Source organism: Myotis brandtii, unplaced genomic scaffold, assembly GCF_000412655.1.
Source record: "Myotis brandtii unplaced genomic scaffold, ASM41265v1 scaffold550, whole genome shotgun sequence".
In the NCBI taxonomy this organism is placed as follows: Eukaryota; Metazoa; Chordata; class Mammalia; order Chiroptera; family Vespertilionidae; genus Myotis; species Myotis brandtii.
In genome coordinates, this window is record NW_005370043.1 from 1,875,525 (window position 1) to 1,899,557 (window position 24,033).

Genomic DNA, 24,033 nt, shown 5'->3' on the forward strand with positions numbered 1-24,033 from the left:
CCATTTGCACAATTTTGCATTGTGTTTTTATCAGATTCATATTGTAAACATTGTTTCCCATTTTTTAAATGATTTTCTAACATTAAATGTACATGATTTTAATGTTACATAATACTGTATCAAACACACATAGCACAATTTATTTTGAAGAATATTCTTTTATAGAAATCTTTGCATTTCTCATGGTTCCACAGACTCAGTTTTTAAAGAAACTGCTGGATCAAAAGAATAAACTTGGACAGTGTATACTCTAGAAGTAGATGAAAATGTCAGCTTCATGACATCATCCCCAGCACCTGACATTATCCCTCAACTCCCTATAAACAGAATGCACGAAAGGCAACTTTCTGTTTGTTCAAATAAGGAAATAAGGAAATGTGTGTGTGTGTGTGTGTGTGTGTGTGAGGGAGCGGGGGGCGAGGAGGAAAGAGAGACAAAAATATGAGGAAGAGCAAAAAAGGACATATATGTCCTTGATAAGAAGCCCAGAGAGGACACAAGTTGCTATAGCAACTGATATATGCTATCAGAGATTATGTAACAGATAGAAAAATTATAATTGATAATATATTTTAAGGACTTGTGTTTAAATTATTTAGGTGAGACACTGTATAATCTTGTGCAGTTAAACATCAGAAAACTTGATAAAGTTACCAGCAAAACTTGGTACTAGTATCTCTCCTTTGCAAGAAAACAGAAAAATATATAATCCTATATTAAAATCAGTGGCAGCATTATTTTTATCACACATCATCTATCCATTTGTTTAACAAACACTTTTTTGGTGCCTACTATTTACCAGCATGCTGGAATGAAACAGTGAATGAGATAAATGAGATAAAATCCTTGCTCCCAAGAGCTCACTGTGAAGTAGGAAAAACAAATATGCAAGGAAATAACTATACTAGAGGATGATAACTGCCATCCCAGAGATATAAACCAATCCATCAAGTAGGAAATGACTAGCTCTGCCTAGGCAGTCAGAGCAGGCTTGACCCCAGAGATGAACATTTGAGCTGGGTACTGAAGGATGAATAGAGTTTTCCATGCAGAGAAGGGGAAGAAGAACTTTCTAGGGACAACAAAGAGCTTGGACTCTGTCTTTTAAGTCAGAGCATACCAATTGCTGTCTTGCATGGGTGACAGGTATATACAAAAATACTGATTCACTCTGCCCACCGGGACCTGGGCAGCTATCATCCTTGGGTTAATCCCCTCCAGCCCTGTCTCATCCTCCTTATTTCCACATGCCATAGGCATTGTTTTCTATGAGCGTTGTGATGCAAAAAATGTTAGGAAGCACTGCCCAAGGTGGCTCAGAGGTAACGAAGGTTGGTAGGGCCAGGAATAATTATAAGACTACATTGGAATTTTTAACAGTTAGCTCTGATAGTGTGATGGCAGCCAGGAATGGAGAGAGACTGATTACCAGGAAGGAGACATAAGAGGCTGCAACGGATTATAGGTTCAGATACATTCAGTGTCTCGCCATATAGGTCCCTCCTTTAGGAGGATCATACTCCTGCCCAGGGAGTAGGATCAGGCTTTGCCATGTGCTTTGCTTTGGCCAATGGAATATGGGTGGACAGGCCCTGTGCCCTTCCTTTGGCAGCAGAAGCTCTGAGAGCACCCTGAAGTATCCACTGTTACACTCTTTTCCCTCTGAAGAGGCCAGCACATCCCAACAGAGCCATCCTGCAGTGAGGAGGACAAGAAGCAGGGCTGCAGCTGACCCTCAAAGGCCACTAATGTGAGCAAAAATAAACCTTTGATGCGGTAACCCATTCAGCTAACGCTGACTGATACCGAGGCCAATGCGCCAGCCCAAGCCAGAGAATATGAATGCCTGAACTGACAGCTAGTCCTCTCAGAGTCAGTAAATCAATCCAGGGAGCTTCTAAGATGATTAAGTCAGCAAAGAAATGTGCTGAATGCCAAAGGCTCCCAATCAGGGGTAGGAGGCTGGACGGATCATATGCATTTGTGCTTCTCTAAACTTATATTCTGCAAATATCTGCTCAGCATTTATTTGGCCTAAATGGGAAGAAGTTATAAAGCTTGTTTCCCAATTTCTTTATGTTTATGACTCAAAAGTTGGCTGTCCTCCTTGTCATTTTGGAGATTCTACTCAAAAAAAAAAAAGCAAAATTTAAACATGCAAAAGCATCAGTAAACACTGTAGAATTTACTGCAGATTTCATTGAGATGGAAGAGAGGGCTATGCAATAGCATAGCAGACAGTACTTTGCTAGAGGGACAATCTCATTAAATCAGTCTTTTCTCCAGAACTCTCTTCTCAGCCTCATAGCTAAAACTTTTCTTCATTCCCCAACATCCCCCGCCCCCCATCCTGAAACCACTGCTCATTGCCATCTGTGAATACACCAAAACAATACTTGTTTAACCACTCTTGCTTAATGCAGGCAATGTGCTAGGATGACTGGTTGAAAGTAACATCCAAATCCCTGAAGTCATGCCTAAGGATACTGCCTGAGCCTTCTCCCTCATAAGCAGTTTAGGAGAAGTAGAAACTGAAACTCAGCTACACAATGGGAGGATTTCCATCACTGGTGAAGTTTTAGGTTTGCAATAGTATTAAAATAAAGATGCTCTTTGAATGTGTGACACACTTAGCTGATGCCAGTATTTACTCGCCTCTTAATCTGAGGTCATTTAATTAGAAAGATGCTTTTCTCAGTAGGGCAACAGGGAAGATGGAGAACCCGGAAATTAGGACAGGGGCCCAGAAGGGGAAAGAGAGAGCACCAAACATAAGCCTTGCCCATGTCACTGTTTGGCCCAGGATCAGCTCTGGGACAGCTTTTATACAGTCAACACCATTCCTCTTAAATCTTCATATAAACCACAAGCTGAAATCTGAATAAATCGCCTTTACAACAGTGTGCCGATCAGAAAGGTGACCATTAGAGCCCTGGCCGGTGTTTCTCAATGGTTAGAGCGTTAGCCCACACACTGAAGAGTCACGGGTTCAATTCCTCATCAAGGGAACGTGCCAGGGCCAGGCGCATGCGGGAGGCAACCAATTGATGTGTCTCTCTCACATTGATGTTTCTCTCTTTCTCTTTCTCCCTCTCTCCCTCCCTCCCTTCCACTGTCTCTAAAAATCAATAGGAAAAAATACCTTTGGGTGAGGATTAAGCAAAAATAAATACAATTAAGAAAAATAAAAAATTTAAAAAAGAAAAAAATGTGACGATCAGAAAGAATGTGCAGTGTTCCCTCCACCCACACCATCAAGGAAAGGCTTACCTTTTGGGTGAGGTCACTGGCTTCATTGATGTACCGATCTCTGTCCTTTTCCAGTTGAAAGATGATCTTTCTCTGCTTCTGAGCCTCGTCTTTGTAGTTCTGGATTTCCTCCTCCAAGTTCCTCTTGGCTTGTTCATGGAGCTTCACCAGGTCTACCTGTTTCTGGGTCGCGTGGATTGCCCTGAGCATATTCTAAAAATAAGGACAACAGAGCATCCCCATTACTCAAAGTGTTTGGATATTTGGGGTTAGCTGCATTGTTTTAGAGATGAGTGAAGACAATCATATTCTCTAGAGCTTATTAAGAGCTCTAGAGAATATCACTGTATATAAAATATAAATGGACTAAAAACTATATGAGTTAAAAGTAAATTTAAAAATCTAAATAGAATAATATTGTTTGCATGTACAAATTTATAGAATAAAGGAACAGTTTCCAGGATTATGCAAAAAAAAAGATTCAATGATTTTCCTAAGGAGTGCTATGCATGTAATAATATCTAATCTATTATTTCCTGAGATTCCCTACCTTGTCTACTTTAAGCCAAAGGGTAATCTATTTTATTAACAATTGTTCAAGCCTGGGAAACTAAAGGGAATCATGACAAGTCAGAATGAACAAATACAGGCTGTGTCTACTTTGATGAGATGAAGTTGTCTTGGCCAAAAGCCATCAGGCTGTTGTTAGGAAGCAGCCTCCCCACTCTGCACCTGGCCAATCACTTTTCCTCCCCGAAGGAAATCCTTGAGCAGGAAAGCTTATCCTATAACCTTGGAAATAGTTAATGTCCTAAGAGTGACTGTCAATGGAAGGAATCCTTTGGAAGGGGCAAGAGGAGGAAAAGGGTAGGGGTGCGGGGTCTCGCCTGGAATGAAGGCTCTCCAGGCCTCAAACTCCCCCAACCCCTCCCTTAGCTTTGGACCATATTGAGCTCAAAGACTAGGAGAAAGAAGGGCGGAAAACCCAAAACCTACAACAATCCTGAAAAGATGGAGGCAAAGTTAGAGACTTTTTATATCACCATCCCTTAAAATCACCAAAGTTAAAATTTTATTAGCAGTCAGCTTTGCTTTCTAGATTAGCAAAAGTCACAGATCACAGATATTAAACTCAGATATTTTGAATGACTTGGGCAGTTTGGGATGCCAAATAACACACCACCAATAAAAACAGAATCCACAAAACACTCTGAAATCCCCTGCTAGTTTACATGATAATGCTCCAAAATTCCTTTGTGCTCACAGGTGATAATGCAGTTTCAATTCACAGCCAGTAAATGCTGGACTGCAGATAACTGCTTAGAGGAAAATTGAGCACTATTATTTATTCTAATCTACTTCTGTTTGCCTCCGAGTTTCCTGTTATAGGCAGATATTATAGCTAAAGAAAGGCATTTATTTACCAGTGTTACCGTAACAGCTCACCTTATTTAACATGTCCCTTTCTCTCAGAAGCTCATCCATTGCTTTCTTATCAAGTTCTGCTTGTTTCTTTGAAGCCTCCACCTCTAAATCACCAGGGAGAAAAATAATGATAAATATGGAGTCAACCTAAAAAGAAATCTGCCCAGCCAGCCGATGTGGTTCAGTGGTTGAGCATCAATCCATGAACCAAGAGGTTCGCTTCCCAGTCGGGGCACATGCCCAGGTTGTGTGCAAGAGGCAGCTGGTCAATGTTTCTCTCTCATCCAGGTTTCTATCTCTCTCTCCCACTCCCCTCCTCTCTCTCTAAAAAGCAATAAAAACGTATTTTAAAATAAAAAGAATCTGCCCACATACAAAACTTGCTTTACATACTTATCTATAGCTATAAAACGACTGTTTATTAACTGTGACACACTCTTCATTATAACTGAGGAAGATCTTCCTGTCTCACTAGACCAGCGGTTCTCAACCTGTGGATCGCGACCCTTTGGGGGTCGCCTAAGACCATCGGAAAACACATATATAATTACATATTTTTTTGTGATTAATCACTATGCTTTAATTATGTTCAATTTGTAACAATGAAATTGGGGGTCACCACAACATGAGGAACTGTTTTAAAGGGCCGCGGCATTAGGAAGGTTGAGAACCACTGCACTAGACAGATGGAAACTGAGGCATAGAGAGATTAAGCCACATGCTAAGGATCTGCAGCTAGGAGGTAACAGGGCTGAGATTGGGAGCACAGATTCACTGACTCCAAAAGTCCTTGCTCTTTTTAAATCCTTCTTATTTACAGGTAATTAGAAACACAGAGAGAAACTAGAAATAAAAACAAGTAAAAAGAAAAGAATTTAAATCAACTGCAATCTGTTTAGGATTTTGATGTCTGCAGATTTTTTTCCTGTACAAATTATATGTGTGTATCATTATAAATATATATGCATGCCAAAGTAATCATGATACACATATTGTTTTGTAACTTGCTTTTACAATTAACAAACAAAATAAATGTCTCTCTATATTATAAATGTGCATCAACATCAGAAGTTTTAATTACTGCATATTTCTCTATATGAAAATGTATTATTTATTGAGCCAATTCCCCTTCTTAACATTTAAATTGCTTCCATTTTATTTACTTATTTGTAATTTTTAGCAATGATCCTGTAAAAGTTATTTTTAATTTGTTATTCTAGGAGCAGAAGTCCTGAAACAAAAGGAATTTTTTTTAAGACATTTCTCTCCTCCTGCCAAATTTCTCCCCAAAAAATTAATAGCAATTTAATTCCTCACACAAACCACCACTAGTTATTATCATTCTCTTTGATCTTTGACAATGTGATGGATTATTAAAACCAGTATGCTTGTGTTTAATTTATATTTCTTTGTCTGGTAGTGAAGTTGACTACTTTTTCATGTTTAATGATCACTTATTTGTATTTGTTTTTCAAATTGTCCACACTTTAACCTTTGCCAGTTTTTCTCATAAATTGTTTATCCTTTTTGTGGATTTTTAAGAACTCTTTATGTATAATAAGGATACTAACTCTGACTGACAATATTTTGGTCATTTGCCTTCATATATAGTCTTGAGTACATTAAAAAATAGCTATTATTTCACTAAACTTCTCAATCTTGGCTTTATAGTTTCTATATTTGGTGTCAACTTTTTCCCCCAAAAAGTAACTTATTATCATACTACCATTTTTTAATAACCAGCCCATATTGTACAGTTGTATGAAACAACATCTTTATCTTAAATGAAAATTTTGGATCTTTCTGTGGCCTTTCCAATCTTTTCCATTGATCTGTTAGACATCTTCACTATACCATTTAATTATTGGAGCTATATAATACACTTAAATACCTGGGAAGGCAAATGCTCCCTTATCACTCTTCTCCAGAATTGCCAGGCTATTGTTACATGTTTATTCTTCTGGAGAACACTAGAATCCATTTTCAAGTCCCAGCAATATAACTCACTGGAATTTTTATGGATCATATTAAGTATACAGATTAATTTAGACAGATTTTTATCATTATTTCATTAAGTTTTCTCATCCAGGAACTTGGTATATCTCTCCATTTTTCAAGTCTTCCTTTACACCTCTCAATAGAATTCTGTAGCACTTTTTATATATAGGTCTTACAGATATCTTGGTAACTTTATTCATAGATATTTTATTACTTTACTTGCTATTGTGAGAGGGGGTTTTTCCATCATATTTCTAACTGATTCTTTGTATGAAAGAAAGCTATAGATATCTATATATTTATTTTATAACCTGCCACCCTATTGAACTCCCATTAGTTCTGGCAGTTTTTCAGTTCTTTTCTTGGGTTTTGTTATAGAAAAATAAATAAATAAATGGAGGATTCATCCTCCTAACCATTATGTCTAATGCCACTCTTTGATCAGGCAGAGGTCCCTAAGAAGAAATAATGGTTAACGATATCTATAAACTAACAAGAAGAGAGAGTGTGAAGACCTCTATAAACATGATTTCAGTATGAAGAGTTGGGTTCAACACTGAATATGTAATTTCTTTTCAAAGCTTAGAACTATTGCAAGCAAAAACACAGGAATTTAAATAGAGGAGTGTTTTTTAAAGTCACTAAGCCCGTTACAAAACAAGCTCTCGGGATCCATTTTCCTTCCCATCTGTCACATTAGATCGTTAAACTGTGCTAGACAGTAAGCATGCTGAGGGCAGGGACCTCCATGCACCCAATGCCTAGCATAGTACCTGCACATAGTAGGAATCCAATTTATCGAATGAAAGAATAAGTGAATGGAGAAACTGTCAAGGTAAAAGATTTTTTCCTGATGTCTTAGAAGGAAAAATAGCTGCACTTCTCAAAGGCTCACATGACATATGTTTCCAATAAAATCTTACCTGGAGATTCAGATTTTACCTAGATGTATGTTTTTTGGTGATTTACGACTCACAGCAGCCCGCTGGGAGTGAATACAGTGTTCCTGCCTCACATATTCTGGTATAGTCGGAATTCAGACCCGATCCTCTACCTCCAAGTCCAGAGCTTTTTCAGACACCCCAAATTTGACTAGTTTCCCCTATTTTCAATTATATTCTTTTCAGAATGAGATCATAGTCTGTCCTATTACTATATACATAGTAATATATCTGGATAATAATAGATGACATTGAGTAAGCACTTACTGTGTGCTAGGCCAGTGGTCGGCAAACTGCAGCTGGCGAGCCACATGCGGCTCTTTGGCCCCTTGAGTGTGGCTCTTCCACAAAATACCGACTTCTGTGCATGGGCCACGAAGTGTCAATCGCACTGTACATGCACGCCCGCACGTGGTATTTTGTGGAAGAGCCACACTCAAGGGGCCAAAGAGCCGCATGTGGCTCGCGAGCCGCAGTTTTCCGACCACGGTGCTAGGCACTTGGCCCCACATGTTTTATGTGTATTAGTTTATTTCATCCCCCCAAGACCTAAATATGGTGGAGGTGGGATCTGAACCCAGGCAGACGTGACTCCAGAGTTTGTATCCATAGTGATTTTTCTGTACTAGATGGCCTTCCCTGGCACTTAAATTTTGCCTCCACAGGCCAATGAGAGAGCTGGTAGAATAAGTGTTTGCCAGATGGTAAAGTACTAACAGAGAAAAGAAATTAGAAGCCATTTACTTTCGTCCCACTAATCCTTGGTACAGTATTGCCTCAAATATTGCTGACAGGGAACATTCATTTTCCTTTATCCCTATCTTTGGTGAGAAAACGGACTAATGCTAAAGGTCATCTAGAACCCAAACCTAACAGTATAGATGTCACTTACTCCATGACAAATACTGAGCAATACTTTGGGCTGGATTTACAGTGCGCCAAGATAGTCTGTTGAAGAATTTTTAAGGAATTCCTAATGATGTCCCCTCCATATTGTCCACCCACCAGTTTGAATGTTGTTTTGCTGATTTCATTTGCATGGTTTGTGGTTTGTACATACAGAGCCCCGAGTTGCCAAATGACATTAGTCACCAATGAAATGTCTATAAATGCATTTTTAAAAGGCACAAAATAATCCTTGGTTTACCTCTCTCTAATCCCAAGATCTGACTTTTTAGAGTTTCCTTGTGCTGTTCTACTTCTGCCTTTTGGTCTTCAATCTGGTGTAATTTCTTATGGATTTGCTCCCTGATTTTGTTGAGCTTCCCGATGTCAGTGCGCATCTGATGAACTTCTTCCTCTTTGGCCTGTAATTAGTGAGAGAGAATTAAGCAGGGGGACATTCGGTAAAAAAAAGGGTGACTGGATGATGGTAAACTCAGAACCAGTAAGAGGAAATTCTTCCTATGTCAGTGTGAAGTTACTCTATCGGACTAAATCAAAACACACACTGTTTGGTTTTGAGGGAAATTGAAAAACTCTATTCTCTGAATAAAATATGTGGCTATATAAGCTAAAAATAATAAAAAGACAAATTAAACCTGATGTCCCAAGGCACCACTGAATGCTGAGCTGTGTGTATCATAAATGTGTGGATTTTGTGTACAGACGCTATATTCGATTAGCAGTTTTCACAGACTCACAAAGTGATCTCTTTCAGAAGGTTATTAACATGCCATAAAGTATTCAAATACGTTTGTACCCACATGGCCACAGCAGTACAATTACATCCACGAGAGGAGGGGGCCTCCGTCCTCAGAGGATGGTAGCCAATGGGTGTATATTCAGACAGGTGGACAGGGCAACATTAAAAGGTAAATCTACATCATGCCCAAAGGTACCAGAACAATAAAGTCTAGCAAAGGAAAACACCAAATTTTTGTCTATGGGCTTCAAGTTTTATGAATTTTCTTTACATTCAAATTAAATTCACTTTTCAAAATTTTGTCATTTTTAGAAATTACTGGGAAAGCAACCAGTGACACTTCTACAAATAAACTTGGGAATTATCCCCAGGTCTTGCCACTGAAGAGACTGAACTTAGCTGGGCATGTTATCCTCACATTATTGGGAGAAGTTGAATGCCCTCGGTTCAGGATCCCTTAACAAAAATCTTTCATCTTTCAAGGTGCCCCAGTCATGTTATCAAAAGAGAGAATTAATGGCATAAGTACTTTTACTTTAAGTTCACCTTAGGGGCTAATATATTATTTTGCCTTAAGTAGTCATTTCATTTCTGCTTTAACTTACAACATTCTCATAGGGAATGCTTTCGAGTCAAACCATTCTAGACTGTTTTAAATGTTCCTCAGCCTCAGGTCCTACAGGGTCCAAATTAACTGACCTAAATCCCCTTTCAATTGCAATAATAAGGTGTTCTAATTCAATAATTATGCATCCAGACCCCATAGTCAGATTTCAGAAAAATCCTGGAGACCTCTAAGACTGCATACAAAACAAGATACAAGATGTGCAATGTGTGTGTGTGTGTGTGTGTGTGTGTGCGCGCGCGTGCACACACGCGTGTGTGTGTCTGTTCATATATTTCTGTTAGATTCTCAGAAGGGCCTGTGATGCAGAAACTGTATAATTCATTACTCGAATCTAAGTATTACTTTTGATCGGTCACTCATTTTATAACCAATATTCTAACATATTAGGGTTTACAGAGTTTTCAGAATTTTGTTCTGTTAAGCATGTAGGCATAACATATGTACCCAGCATAAAGTTGTTGTCCAAACTTAACTTGCAAGCACTCTTCAGAAGAAGAGGAGGAAGAACAGGAGGCCTGTCTTAAAGTTTGCATTGGACAGAGTGAATATCATGCTTCTACAATCCTAGAAATAAATACCTAATAGAACCAGTCCATCCCCCACCTGCTCATTCTACCTTCTCCATACAAGTAATAAAATGCAATCTGACTTCTTTGCTATTCACTCGTGTAAATGGTTTCTAGCTCTCGGCAACTGGTGACTTGCAAGGCTCAGTTACAGAGATGAACATCAGAGCTCGCTTTGGAAAGCATTTGCATAATCATATGATCAATAATCAGGTTTGCAATTTTATAAGTAAGAATGGGACTTATCACATTGTCTGCTTCCAGGCACAAAGCAATCACGGTAGGCTTGCACCTGTCTGATGCATCAAGGCTAATTCAGGTTATGGAACCGAGAGCTCCAACCGCACAGCAAACCTATAGGGAATGAAGGAGGGAGTGCCAGGCAACTGATGTGTCACTGGATGGTTACTTTGAGCTCCAATGCCTTCTGCTGGTTTTCCTGGGATAACTGCTCGCAAACCAAAGCGTGTTGTTCGTTCTCTTGCTGAAGTTTAGCATTTCTCATCTGAAATTGCTCCAGTTCCTTTGCAGCTCTCTCGTTCAATATCTGAAAGAGGTAGAATGAGCTGGTTAATTTTTTTTTTTATCTGATTACAATATCTGTGTCTCCACACAGGAAGCCCCACTATTTTTGTCTTTGTAGAAATGGTTCTTTATCCCCGTGAAAGCTCTAACGCACTCAAAAATGATGAATATTACTGGTAAATGGATGAGGAAAATGACGCCTTATAATGAATAACACAGAGAGGACCTTTTTTTTTCTGAGAGCCTTGGGAAGTCTTGTTCACAGGTGGTGGATAAATATTTTAATACCATTCGGCAGGCTTCGCATACACAACAATTGCTATAATCATTGCAAATGAGCTAGGGATTCAACCGAGTTTTATCTGCTGTGAGGCTCCGAAGCTACCTCTTCAGAAGCAAATCCTGCATTAACATGCCTACTACCTTTTCTGGAACAGAACCATTCACTAACACCAACACAATTCCCCTTTAATCCAACTGAAGTCAAAACCGTGGAACAGCAGTGGGATGGTTTCTAACAGCCTGACCTCAGTGTCAGCTGGCTTTTCCTCTTACACTCCTTGACGGTAGGTTTTATATAAAGAGAGGGTTAGATTTTAGGGTGCCGTTTCTGTTGGGAGAAAATTGGGGAGATGGAAGGATATCAAATCGCCTGAAGGACAAAAAGAGAAAGACACATATTTAGCCGACCTTGAACAGCATGAGGGTTAGGGGCACCCTCCCCACACAATTTGACTCCCCAAAAGCTTAACTACAGTTGTCCCTCAGTATCCACTAGGGATTGGTTTCAGGACCCCCTAGAATACCAACATCATGGATGCTCGAGTCCCTCATATAAAATGGCACCAAGCAATGCATACAGTTAGCCTTCCCCAACTGAGGATTCCCAACTGCAGTTTCCTAACTGTGGATCAGAAACAGTATTTTTGATCCATGGTTTGTTGAATCTGCATATGGGAAACCCGGAGGTAAGGAGGGCCAACTGTATATTTATTGAAAAACATCTGCATCTAAATGGACCCGTGCAGTTCAAACCCGTGTAGTTCAAGGGTCAGTAAAGCTTTCATGTAAGCAAGAGTTAAACATGAAAAGAATCCATCCAATTTCCCATCAACAGGGACTAAATAAGATATAGCTGGCTATGCTAAAAATAAAATTGTTTTACAGGAGTCCTGGATATTGCTAAACAAAGCACTATAGTTTTATCATGATGTCCAAAATTCTCTCGGATTTCACGCTCAAAGAAGTCTCATATTTTACTTGAGGATACTATATATTGTTTATTATCTATTTTATTTCTGGCTCTATATAAAATAAATAAAGCAACTGACAAAGAAATGTGTTCTAATATCTATTTTTTAAATAGAAAAATGCTATATGGCTTGACAATTCTTTGGAAACTTCCTCAGAGAAAATATTTTCCAGAAATGACTTTTTTTCAATTACATGAACTGCTTCTTTAAGAAATGAGAAATGACAGACTAGAATTATTACTAAGTTACCTTAAACCACTATTACAGGGGAAATGTTACCAAAAAATAGTACCTTATTTAAAGTGCGTAAAGACTGAGTATGGTTCCCTAAACTTGAACCTTTAAAATAAACCTGTTAAAAATAAACCATCTTATATTTGCACAATGGAATACTATACAGCTATGAGAGTGAATGCTCTATGAGCTCTATCCAATAGGACTTTCTGCCCTGATGTAAATATTCTCTATCTGTGCTATCCAGTACGGTATCTACTAGTCACATCTGGATCTTGAGCACCTGAAATGGTGCTAGTGAAACCCCAGGAACTGAATTTTTTATTGTATTTAATTTTAAAACAAATTTAAATAGCCACATGTTGCTAATGGCTACCATATTGGAGAACACAAGTCTATAACTATGTGGAAATGACATGAATGAATCTCACAGACAAATATGGAGAAAAGGAAGATAGACATAAAAAAAAGTACATCCTGTAGATTTCATTTCATAGTACAAAAAGGCAAATTCTGATCTCTGCTTAGAATTTGGAATAGAGGTGACCTGGGGAAGAACATGACTAGGAGGGGGCATAAGGGAGATACCTGGAGTACTGTTTCTTGGGCTGAGTGCAGGTGATCAAGTGGAGAAAACTGATCAAGCTGGATACTTGTGACTTATACACTTTTCTATGGTTATTATACATTAAGAAAAGATTGTCCTGGCCAGTGTGGTTCAGTTGGTTGAGCGTTGTTCTATACACTGAAAGGTCGCCAGTTCAATTCCTGGTCAGGGCACATACTCAGGTTACGGGTTTGACCCTGGGTCAGGGTGGGAACAGGAGGCAGCCAATCAATATTTTTCTCTCACATCTATGTGTGGGGGTTTTTTTTTCTCTCTCTGCCCCCTTCCTTCCTCTCTCTCTAAAAAATAAATTAAAATATATTTTTTAAAATTAAAAGTTAAAAAGAAATTAACCTGTTGGAGCTGGGGAAAAAAAAAAGGAGGGCACATATCTACCCATAAGAGCTATTTGAAGGGCTCAGTGTCTTATTACCAGCAACTACAGTGAAGGGAACTTGCTGCTTTCCAAAGAAAATACAAAAGGCCCCAACAGACCATGAACCAAGGTGCTGGTCTTGTTTTTGCGAGGACCCCCATGCAGCCTGCACCCTACACACCTTCTGCTCCTTCAGCTGCTGCTCCAGCCTCTGCAGCTCCTCCTTGCTCTTCTGCACATACTGATGCAGGGCCTTGATCTCCGTCTGCCTGGTGTCCATGTCCGTCTGAATCTGCTTGAGCTCTTTCTCCAGTTTTTCCTTCTTCCGAGTCTCCCTCAAAGCTTCATTCTGACGTTGCTGGATTTCTTGTTGGAACTACAGGCACAGAAAGGACAGGGAGGAAAGACATGAACCCCTCCCCAGGACAGATCTCAACCAGCGAAGCTTCTCCCTCTCCCAGGGCAGTCACTTTGTAGTAGCATTTCCCCTGTAGGTCAGTCATCTTTGAGCCCTGATGTAAAAACATCTCAAGAATATTCTGCTTTGCCCGGCCAGCATGGCTTGGTGGTTGAGCGTCAACCTATGAACCAGGAGGTCACGGTTCAATTCCTGGTCAGGGCACATGCCCAGGTTGCAGGCTCGATCCCCCAGCAGGGAGCATGCAGGAGCAGCCAATCAATGATTTTCTCTCATCATTGATGTTTCTATCTCTCTCTCCCTCTCCCTTCCTCTCTGAAATCAATAAAAACATGTTTAGCCCTAACCTGGTTTGGCTCAGTGGATAGAGCGTCGGCCTGCGGACTCAGGGGTCCCGGGTTCGATTTCGGCCAGGGGCATGTGCCTTGGTTGTGGGCGCATACCCAGTGGGGAGTGTGCAGGAGGCAGCTGATTGATGTTTCTCTCTCATCGATGTTTCTGGCTCTCTATCCCTCTCCCTTCCTCTCTGTAAAAAAATCAATAAAATATATTTTAAAAATAAATAAATAAAAACATGTTTAAAAAAAAAGAAGTGGGGTGGGTAGGGGCTGGGAGCTTAGAAGAAGGGGGGAAAGATGGGGAAATGGGAAATATATGTAATACTATCAACAATAAAAAACATATTTTAAAAAAATCTGTTTTGTTTTTCAGAGCCTTCCCACTAAATAGCCACCCTGATGGTGGAAATAAATCCACAAAGAAGGTACAAAATCCAATTAAATATGGACGCCCAGAATCTAGAAAAGTTAAACATGGAAGGAGCTCATCCAATTCTCCATCAATGGGAACTAAATTAAATGTAGCCAACTACCCTAAATGTGAAATCATTTTGTACATGACTACTGGATATTGCTAAAGAAAGCACTAGAGCTTTATCATGGTGTCTGAATTCTATGAAAGGCCTTTCTCTTATCTCATGATCAAAAGTCTCCTGTTTTTCTCCTAGAGTTGGGATTTGTGTATTATCTATTTGACTTCTGGCTTAATGTAAAAGTGTTCAGAAGGCTTCCTTTCAATGGAAAGGGATCAAGGGAACTACTTTCAGCATCTCCAGATGCAGGGCACCCTGACCTTCACCAGGGACAGTTTCTTGGGCCAGACAGAACTGTAAGCAGTGCCCTGCCTTAGTGGCTTCTCAGACAATGCTGAGAAGAGTGGCTCCAGTAGAACCGCTCCTGCAAGAACAAACCAAAGAAACAAGCAGAACAGTGGATGCCACCGTTGGACAGCAGGGAGGAGGTGGGGCGGGGGGGAGGCTGGGGAAGGACAAAACCTCCTTCTGGAAGGAAACGGTCCTTCATCAAGCCCTACTTGGCAGAGCTGACCTGAATGATGGCGTGCTCTGCCTCCTCTCGGCTTCGCTCCGCATTCTGCTGCTGATCAGTGGTCTGAGCTAAGGACTCTCGTAATTTCACCACGTCTGACAAGAGCTGGTCTCGCTCCTTTGTCACTTCTTCTTTGAACTTCAGTAAATCTCGGATACTAAAAGAGAAGAACACAGGAGTCAGACTAAACAGCCATCTGCTCATGAGGCCTCCTTATCATCCTCTGAGCTCATTTTCATGGGAAAGACTCTAGATCCGTGGTTCTCAACCTTGGCTGCACAAACAGAACTTCCGGAGGATGAGGCCCAGAAATCGGGATTTTAAAAAGATTCCCAGGTGATTCTCATGTGCAGCCAAGGTTGAGAACCACTGCTCTAGATCAAGGATGAACACTATTCAGGTGTGAAAGAGAAAGATCTTCACGCCCTGACATGGGAGTTGTTTGTGAGTTGTTCACTGAAAAAGTGCCAATAATACTATGCATAATGTAATCCCTTTTCTTATATTTAAGAAATTACAGTGTCCAGGGAAGGCAGGGGAGATTGGGTAGGTGGGAAGAGATGAATCATATAACTTATATTCATATATGCATAACCCATGGACACAGACAATAGTGTGAAGGCCTGGGATGGGAGATGGGGCAGGCTAGAAGGGGTCAGTGGGGAAAAAAGAGGGACATCTATAATACTTTCAACAATAAAGATAAATTTTAAAATTTTTAAATAAAAATTAAATTAAAAAATAAGAAAAAAGAACTGATGAATAAGTACTCAATATGATAGAGATTTAAATTTTTATGATTAAATTTATTAGAAATAATGAAAAAAAAGTGTGTGTGTGTGTGTGTGTGTGTGTGTTAAATTAAATTAAAAATACGAAAAAAGAACTGATGAATAAGTACTCAATATGACAGAGATTAAAATTTTTATGATTAAATTTATTAGAAATAATGAATGGGAAAAAAAATTTTTTAAGTGTGTGTTTTATAGGGATTTAGACACCAACTAGTAGCTTATCTCTAAAAAGTGGAATTTAGGGTGGAAGATTTGGGGGGATGAAGTAAAGATCATCCATATCTCTGTATTATTTTGAATTTGTTACAATAAGACTATAATTGCTATTGTCAACTCTTGTAATTAACCCTAAGGAGTTATGAATTTAGGAAACTATTGATTTAATATATTCCTTGGAGGTCTATGATGATAGCTAGAAAGTCTAAAGTAAAGCAAAAACAAGCAAACAACACACATTGCCATTTTTCTATCCACTAGCCACAGAGTATAGTTTCTCCCAAAGAAATGCAACACATATCAAATGTTTCCAACAACAAAATTTGAAAAATCATTCATGATGCCAGTATTTAGAGAGTATGTGATAATATTTGTTTACTTGAATTGTAAACCAGTTACTTCCACATTTCAAAAATCATTACATATAATTTGTCATGACTTTCTGCAGAATTAGCATTTTGAAAGTAGAAAAACTATGTCTGATATGACTTGTGCAACAGAATTAGACTAAAGCAAAACAGCCACTTTAGAGCTGAGAAAGCAGAGGCCCTTGCAGCTGACAGTCATCAAAGGACTGTTCCAAACACAATAATTAGATGATTTTTTTTAACAACAGCTTTGATATAACATAAAACCACATTGAAACTCTCCTCCAGAAACAAAACCTCAAATCCTAAGGTTACTATGAAGAGAGAAACTACACCTGAGTGCACTACTGAAGACAAAATCTGGGCCAGACAGTTTCTTCAATGTCCCTCCTCAATCATGTGCCACTTCTCATTAAAATGCCTCCTAACTGAATCAGAGCCCTCACATTGCTCTTCAGTAGCTGCTCTGATTGTGCTTGACTTCTCTAATTAAAAAATATTAAATAGTTTATATGATTAAATATTAAGTATGATGGATACCATATCTTCTGTTTTTCTAGTCCCTCCCACACTACCTACACTTAGAACTATTATCTAGCAACATTGGATAAATGCATCTAGAAAGCATAAGAAATCTAGGTGGCAGTTAGATTTGGTTAAAGATGCCTAAGAAAGCACATGTTCATTCCTGATCAATGCAAGGTTTTGCATGGCCTGCAGAGTGCTAAGACTCCTGAAGGGAAGGTAACGATGTCTTAGGTCAAGGGGTTCACAGCCTAATGGGTACAGAAGCACATCAACAACTAATTTCAATTCAATGTGACCAGTGCCAGACTTGAGGCAGATGAAGATCCTATGGAAACAGTGACTCTTCTGCGTGGTCATTGAGTCTGGGGGTGGGAGGGGAATTGGAACAGAGAAGCTGATGGCCAGGAAGTTCAGATAGTGTTTGAGATGGGTCTTGAAGGATGCAGAGTTGTGTACTACATGGAGAAGGGAAGAAAAAGCATTCCTGGCATAGAAAACAACATGTTCAAAGGTATGGAGGCAAGTAAGGACGGTGTTGCTGGACATGAGTCGAGCCAGCCTAACCGGGGCGCAACTATGAAGAGCCCAGAAAAACATGTTCAAGATTTTGGACTTTATCCTTTAGGAATGGGTAGATTTTCAAAGGTGTTTATGCTGGAGATGGAAGCATGTGGGTACATGTTTCAGCATCATGCAAGTAAACACGGTGTTGCTGGACATGAGTTGAGCCAGCCTAACCGGGGCACATCTATGAAGAGCCCAGAAAAACATGTTCAAGATTTTGAACTTTATCCTTTAGAAATGGATATATTTTCAAGGTGTTTATGCCGGAGATGGAAGCATGTGGGTACATGTTTCAGCATCATAAACCCGGTATGTGGCAGATGGTAAAGAAGAGAGATGTCTCCTTGAAGGCAGGGAAACCAGCTAGGAGTCTACTGCCAAGTCCAGCAGGGCAAGGGAGGTCCAAACCAAGGCAGTAGCACTGGAGATAGGGGGGAGGGAAAGACTGAATCAACAAGACAAAGTTTTAAGGGAAGAAGGAGTGGCAAGAGTGAAGAGCAACTCTGTTTTCTGGCCAAGAACCTGAGAAGCTGGAAGGATGGTGATGCCACTAATTAGGGGGATGTGTGTGTGTGTGGGGGGGGGGGTGTACATGGGAGCAGCTGTAAATTAGAGCCAAAAAGCAGCCAGTTCCATTCCACACACGTTTGAAAAAAATAAACCTAAAATCTTTATTCATTTTGAAACTGTAGAACTGATTCTTATAGACCCAGGAGTTTAATATAACCATAAATTAGAAGTTTTGTATAGGGAGAAAGGGAATATTAAAAAGAAAAAATAGCAATAGACAGAAAATAATCTCTAGGAAACCAGAAAAAGAGAGAGAGAGAGAGAGAGAGAGAGAGACTGTCTTATATCATGTTCAAAGTGACACTGGCGAACCCCAGGCTGTCTGTTGAAGAAGTCCTCTACAAAAGCAAATCCAACATAAGTCAGAAGGCTATGACCTACTTGCTATCCTGGTCCATTGTCAGTCCAGACCCTTGCTCGACTAGTTTAGTTAAGTTCACGATCTCTTCTTTCAGGGCAAGAATCGTCTCCTTCGCCTTCTGCTCTTTATCATAGGCTGCGTCCACCATCTTCCAGGCCTTTTCAATTTCCTAGATGGGCCACATGACATCAGTGAGAAAAATCAAACTAGGTTCCAGATGCAAGGTGAACTGGGTAAACAGAATAATAAAACCACTACAATCCAGTAGTCATTTATGGGGAAAGAAGATTATATAGTATACATTGTGCTTTAAATTTGCATTGAGTTACTGAATTATTCAGCATGAGCTCATCCATGCTGAACACCGGTTTTTAAGGGGGTATTGGAAAAGGGTATTTTTTTCTTGTGTTGGTGAGTTTGGATACAAAACTCACATACTGCAAGGGTGGCTATAATAGGAGGATGTTTCTAATAAAAATGTTAAGATACAAAAGCTTATGGGCTTTCCAAGTCCAGATTTTTTTAAATAAGCTTTATCACATAAGGAATGATCTTGGCTCTAAGCCCTACATTTGAAGCTCTTGATAGATTCTGAATTAAAAAAATATATTTTGTCCTTAGGTCCCAAGTGAACTCCTAATGGCCATGTGAGCTTTAGAACAAGTCATAGCAAAGTGGTCTTTGCTGTGATCTAATTGTACACACAGTCTTGGTAATTCCCATTTCCAGAAACTCAAGCCCAGGCCTTTTCATCAAATGCTTATAGAGAAAGAACAAAACCCACAGCAGGGAATGGGAACAATGACTCATGTAGCTTTGGCTTCCTTACTATTATGAAATGCATGGTTGAATATTAACATAAATACTTAAAAGTGAATTACAACCTTCAAATAAATAAAAAAGCACAGTAAATATTGCAACAGTCTTGATTTTTACCCTGCCACTTAATTTTCTTACAAAATTTCATCCAGTGGCATATGAGTCCTTTATATAGCTAAGAACCTATTGGCTTAAGGTAAAAAATATTCCACTTTCATGTTGACAAGGAATAAAATGAGTGGTAGAGAGTATTTTATTTAATTAAATAAATTCATGCTATTATAACAGAGAGAGATGGCCCTCGGGTTACAATTCAGTGATTTAAAACTAAGTGTCAGTTTATTGAGACATGTTTTTCTATAGCAACCGTATGTACTATTTTTAGCAAAACAAATGAAGAATATTCAAATGAAAATATGATTATATGAAGATTTGTCCAAATCAACTTCACTAATTAGATTTTAAGCAATTCATGACTTCCATTTCCAGTTTTTAAATTTACAATAAAAAGTATGTGTGTTTTCATTATAAAATGAATTGGAGCCTTCTTTATGTTGATTTTTCAGGAAAGAGAAGGAAATGACAATAGGGAGAAAATAACACTTCAAAAAAAGTTGTTTCTAAGAAAACATGTCATATTTTGCACTAGTCTTGGAAATTTATTTGAAGTGGCTGACATTTAATTGCATGACATCAAAGGAATTTCTTAAAAGTCTGTGAATTTTTTCTCATCACTAGGGTTTTAATTATAAATTAAGATGTCTTAACCTCTTATCACCCTGAAATCAACATGGAACATTTATGTTTTACCTTCAAAATAATGCAACATGCTTCAGGATAGAAAAGAAAGTGTAAGACTAAGCCAGACCAAATCCCTGTTCTACCATTATGAGGAACTGGGAGGATCAAGGCAGAAACAAAGAGATGCTAAGAAAAAATACAAATATTACTATTTGGGTATTTTCAAGCTAATATTTCCTAAAACAGTAAGAAACAAAAAAAGTAGGAATATGAAAATATCTTTAACAAGCTATCATCATGAGATATTTACTTACTACTCATTTTGTATCAAACAAGACATAGACATGCTAAGATTCCTAATATTGCTCTTACTTATCTCTAACTAGAGGCCCGGTGCACAAAATTCGTTTACTGGGGGGGAAGGAGCGTCCCTCAGCCCAGCCTGCACCCTCTTGCAGTCTGGGACTGCTCACTCCTTACTGCTCACCTGCTCACTGCTCCTTACTGCTCAGCTTGCTGCTCCTTAGTGCTGCTGTGGAGGTGGGAGAGGCTCCCGCCACTGCCGCTGTGCTCGCCAGCCATGAGCCTGGCTTCTGGCTGAGCGACACTTCCCCTGTGGGAGTGCACTAACCAGGGGGCAGCTCCTGCATTGAGCATCTGCCCCCCAGTGGTCAGTGCGCATCATATCAACTGGTCGACCTGGTCATTCCACCATAATGGTCACTTAGGCTTTTATTGTATAGATTCTTTTGGCTAGCCCATTATTCCTTCGAAACCCAGCTAGTGAAGTTTTACATTATTTTCTGAATAGTAAAACTCATCCAGCCTAATTATTTTCTTTGAAAATGAACATTATCCCCTAAGCTAAATGAATACATAAATCATGTAAATTTTACCTTAATAACTCATTTACTACCAGCCCAGAGCTGTCAATATGATGAAAAGATGATGTTTTAAATAAAGAATGCATTTACATACAGGACACTGCTCTTCACTGATTTCGTTTCTAGATGATCACTGACCTTTTTCAAGGATGCAATGGTGGTCTGGTCATCCTGAGAGAGCTTCAGGGCAGTGGCGACCTTCGCGGAATTCACCACAATCTCCGCGTTCAGTTCTCTGCATTTGGCCATCAGACGCTTTTCATTTTCATAAGACTTTTTCATGATAGCATGAAGCTTCTCATATTCAATCCTAAATTTCTCCAGACTTTTGTCGCCTAAAAGTTCATTGAGAACCTCCTGAAAATCCCTTTCGATTTCTTCAAACGCCGTTTCTTCCAGCACTGGTTTGTCACTCTTTTCCTGTACAGAAGAGCAGGGGTGGGAATGAGCATTGCAACATTTACACCATGACGATTCAGAAATTGCTGTGAATATCCATGAACAAAAGGCCTTCAGACAAGCCCATTAAACGCCACTGACAATTAGAACATTTAAGACTATATGTCATGAAGGGAAAAACTATATGATGTTCATCCCCTGATGCTACAAGATATACAGGGGTGGGCAAACGTAGGTTTACATTTGTACGTACACAAAGCACAGAGGTTTATTCCTGTATTATTACTTACTGATTATTGTACTATTTATTTGTATGACAATTGTAAACCTACTTTTGCCCAACCCCCCTGTATATAATATTTCCTACCATATGGTGTTGTTATGGATTGGATTGAATAGGGTAATTCATGTTCAACACTTAGCCAACAGTAGGCACGCAACAAATTTTTATAGCTGTTACGATGAAATTTTATAGCTTGTCCAAACTCTGATCTGTTTTCATTTCACCCTACTTCTTACTGCCCCCAGGATTGCAGAGGGAGTCCACAGCATGTTGGGGTCAGACATAGGGAGATTTTGGTATACATACCATGAAATCACACATACAGTGAAACCCATCAGAAATATGCAATAGTCTCCTACAAGATATTCCATCACTTTTATCCCTTAAGAAAATTAGGTCATCTCCACAAGTATACTGAAATGCTCCCTGTGCAATGCTCAGGGGCCTTTTCCACATTTGCTTTCCATGATTATCTGGACAACAAGTTCTTAAAACTATCAGCCCAGATACACAAATGTAATTCAAGCAAGTCTGGCTATGACTTAGATGAGAACCCAGGTGTTAGCTATATAGGATTTCTTATTTCCCTAGTGCAGTGGTCAGCAAACTGTGGCTCGCGAGCCACATGCGGCTCTCTGGCCCCTTGAGTGTGGCTCTTCCACAAAATACCACGTGCGGGCGCGCATGTACAGTGCGATTGAAACTTCGTGGCCCATGTGCAGAAGTCGGTATTTTGTGGAAGAGCCACACTCAAGGGGCCAAAGAGCCGCATGTGGCTCGCGAGCCGCAGTTTGCGGACCACTGCCCTAGTGTATGGGTTGAATTGTGTCCCCGCTCCCCCACAAAGTTATGTTGAAGCTCTAATCCCAGTACTTATTAATGTAACCTTACCTGGAAATAAGTCATTGCATATATAATTAGTTAGGCTGAGATTATACTGGAGGAGGCTGTGTCCTAACCCAGGAGTCCTTATACTAGTAAAAGGAGGGTGAGTGGATTATAACTTTGTGGGGTAATGGATGTTAACCAAACTTACTGTGGTAATCATTTTGCAGTATATACATATAGCAAATCATTATACTGTATACCTAAAACAAATATAATGTTACCTGTCAATTATATCTCAATAAAAACCAGTGGAGGGGCGTGGATTTGGACACAGACACACAGGAAAATGCCATGTGAAGACAGAGGCATAGATTAGACCAGGGGTGGGCAAACTTTTTGACTCGAGGGCCACAATGGGTTCTTAAACTGGACCGGAGGGCCGGAACAAAAGCATGGATGGAGTGTTTGTGTGAACTAATATAAATTCAAAGTAAACATCATTACATAAAAGGGTACGGTCTTTTTTTTTTTTTTAGTTTTATTCATTTCAAACGGGCCGGATCCGGCCCGCGGGCCGTAGTTTGCCCACGGCTGGATTAGACTAATGCAGCTCCAATTCTACATATTTTTGGTTTTCATAAACATGTGTACCCTTGAGTAAATTTCTAAAGATGGCATGCAAGCAAAACTGAGCCCACATCTTAAAATAGATGTCTGAGTTACAAGCATATCTATAACATTTCATGTAACAATGTTAGTACTAATGTTAAATTCAACAGAAGTTTTCTTCCTGACTAAAAGTAGATTATTGCAAAGATCACAATTCAGCAATTCCACAAAGGAGGAAAAAACCATATTAAGGAAATATGGAGCCGCTGCTGCTCTGTGCTTTCCCCTTGTTGATGCTAAACATGAGCACACACAAAAATTCATCATGGCAATGTTCTCAGCTCCATCCCTGTAAATGGTATTAATGTCAACACTTGATCACCAGCCTAATGATTTGTTGGCAGACCAGGTTTTCCCTGTATACCTGGCCCTTAGCACAGGAGTAGGAAAATATCAGAGAAAGAAAAGTTTTAAAGAAACTTTGATGAAAAGAAATGTGTTCATCTTTCTATTTTTAAAATATACTATAAAAAGAAAAGCAAAAATGGTGTGACCAACAACCAGTTGGTATCAACACTGTTATGGCATATAAAGCTATCTATTTTGGAAGCATGGTTTCAACAGGAACTAATCAGAGAGAAACTGTGTTGCTCCTTCATTCAACACCTATTGTGTGTTTACTATCTGCCAGGCACTGTTCTAGGTGCTGGGAATACCAATTAGTGGGGAGAAGGAAAAGGGAAAGAGAGCCACAATGAAAAGTGAGGCCAGAGTGGGAATTAACACTTATGAAAGCAGAGGTGAGAAAAAGTTGGCTGA

At 39.4% G+C, this 24,033-nt stretch overlaps 1 protein-coding gene across 1 annotated transcript in view; it reads right to left on the minus strand.

The window, feature by feature from the left end:
- Window positions 1–24,033, minus strand: part of CFAP58 (cilia and flagella associated protein 58) — an 85,060-nt gene that overhangs the window by 59,218 nt on the left and 1,809 nt on the right. Inside the window, exons 2-9 of the mRNA XM_014549378.1 lie at window positions 21,234–21,515; window positions 18,672–18,820; window positions 15,251–15,407; window positions 13,629–13,823; window positions 10,862–10,999; window positions 8,761–8,920; window positions 4,696–4,778; window positions 3,271–3,462 (exon numbers count right to left, since the gene is read on the minus strand). Of these exons, the coding sequence (XP_014404864.1) occupies window positions 3,271–3,462; window positions 4,696–4,778; window positions 8,761–8,920; window positions 10,862–10,999; window positions 13,629–13,823; window positions 15,251–15,407; window positions 18,672–18,820; window positions 21,234–21,515 (1,356 nt within the window). The remainder of the gene's footprint in view (window positions 1–3,270; window positions 3,463–4,695; window positions 4,779–8,760; window positions 8,921–10,861; window positions 11,000–13,628; window positions 13,824–15,250; window positions 15,408–18,671; window positions 18,821–21,233; window positions 21,516–24,033) is intronic.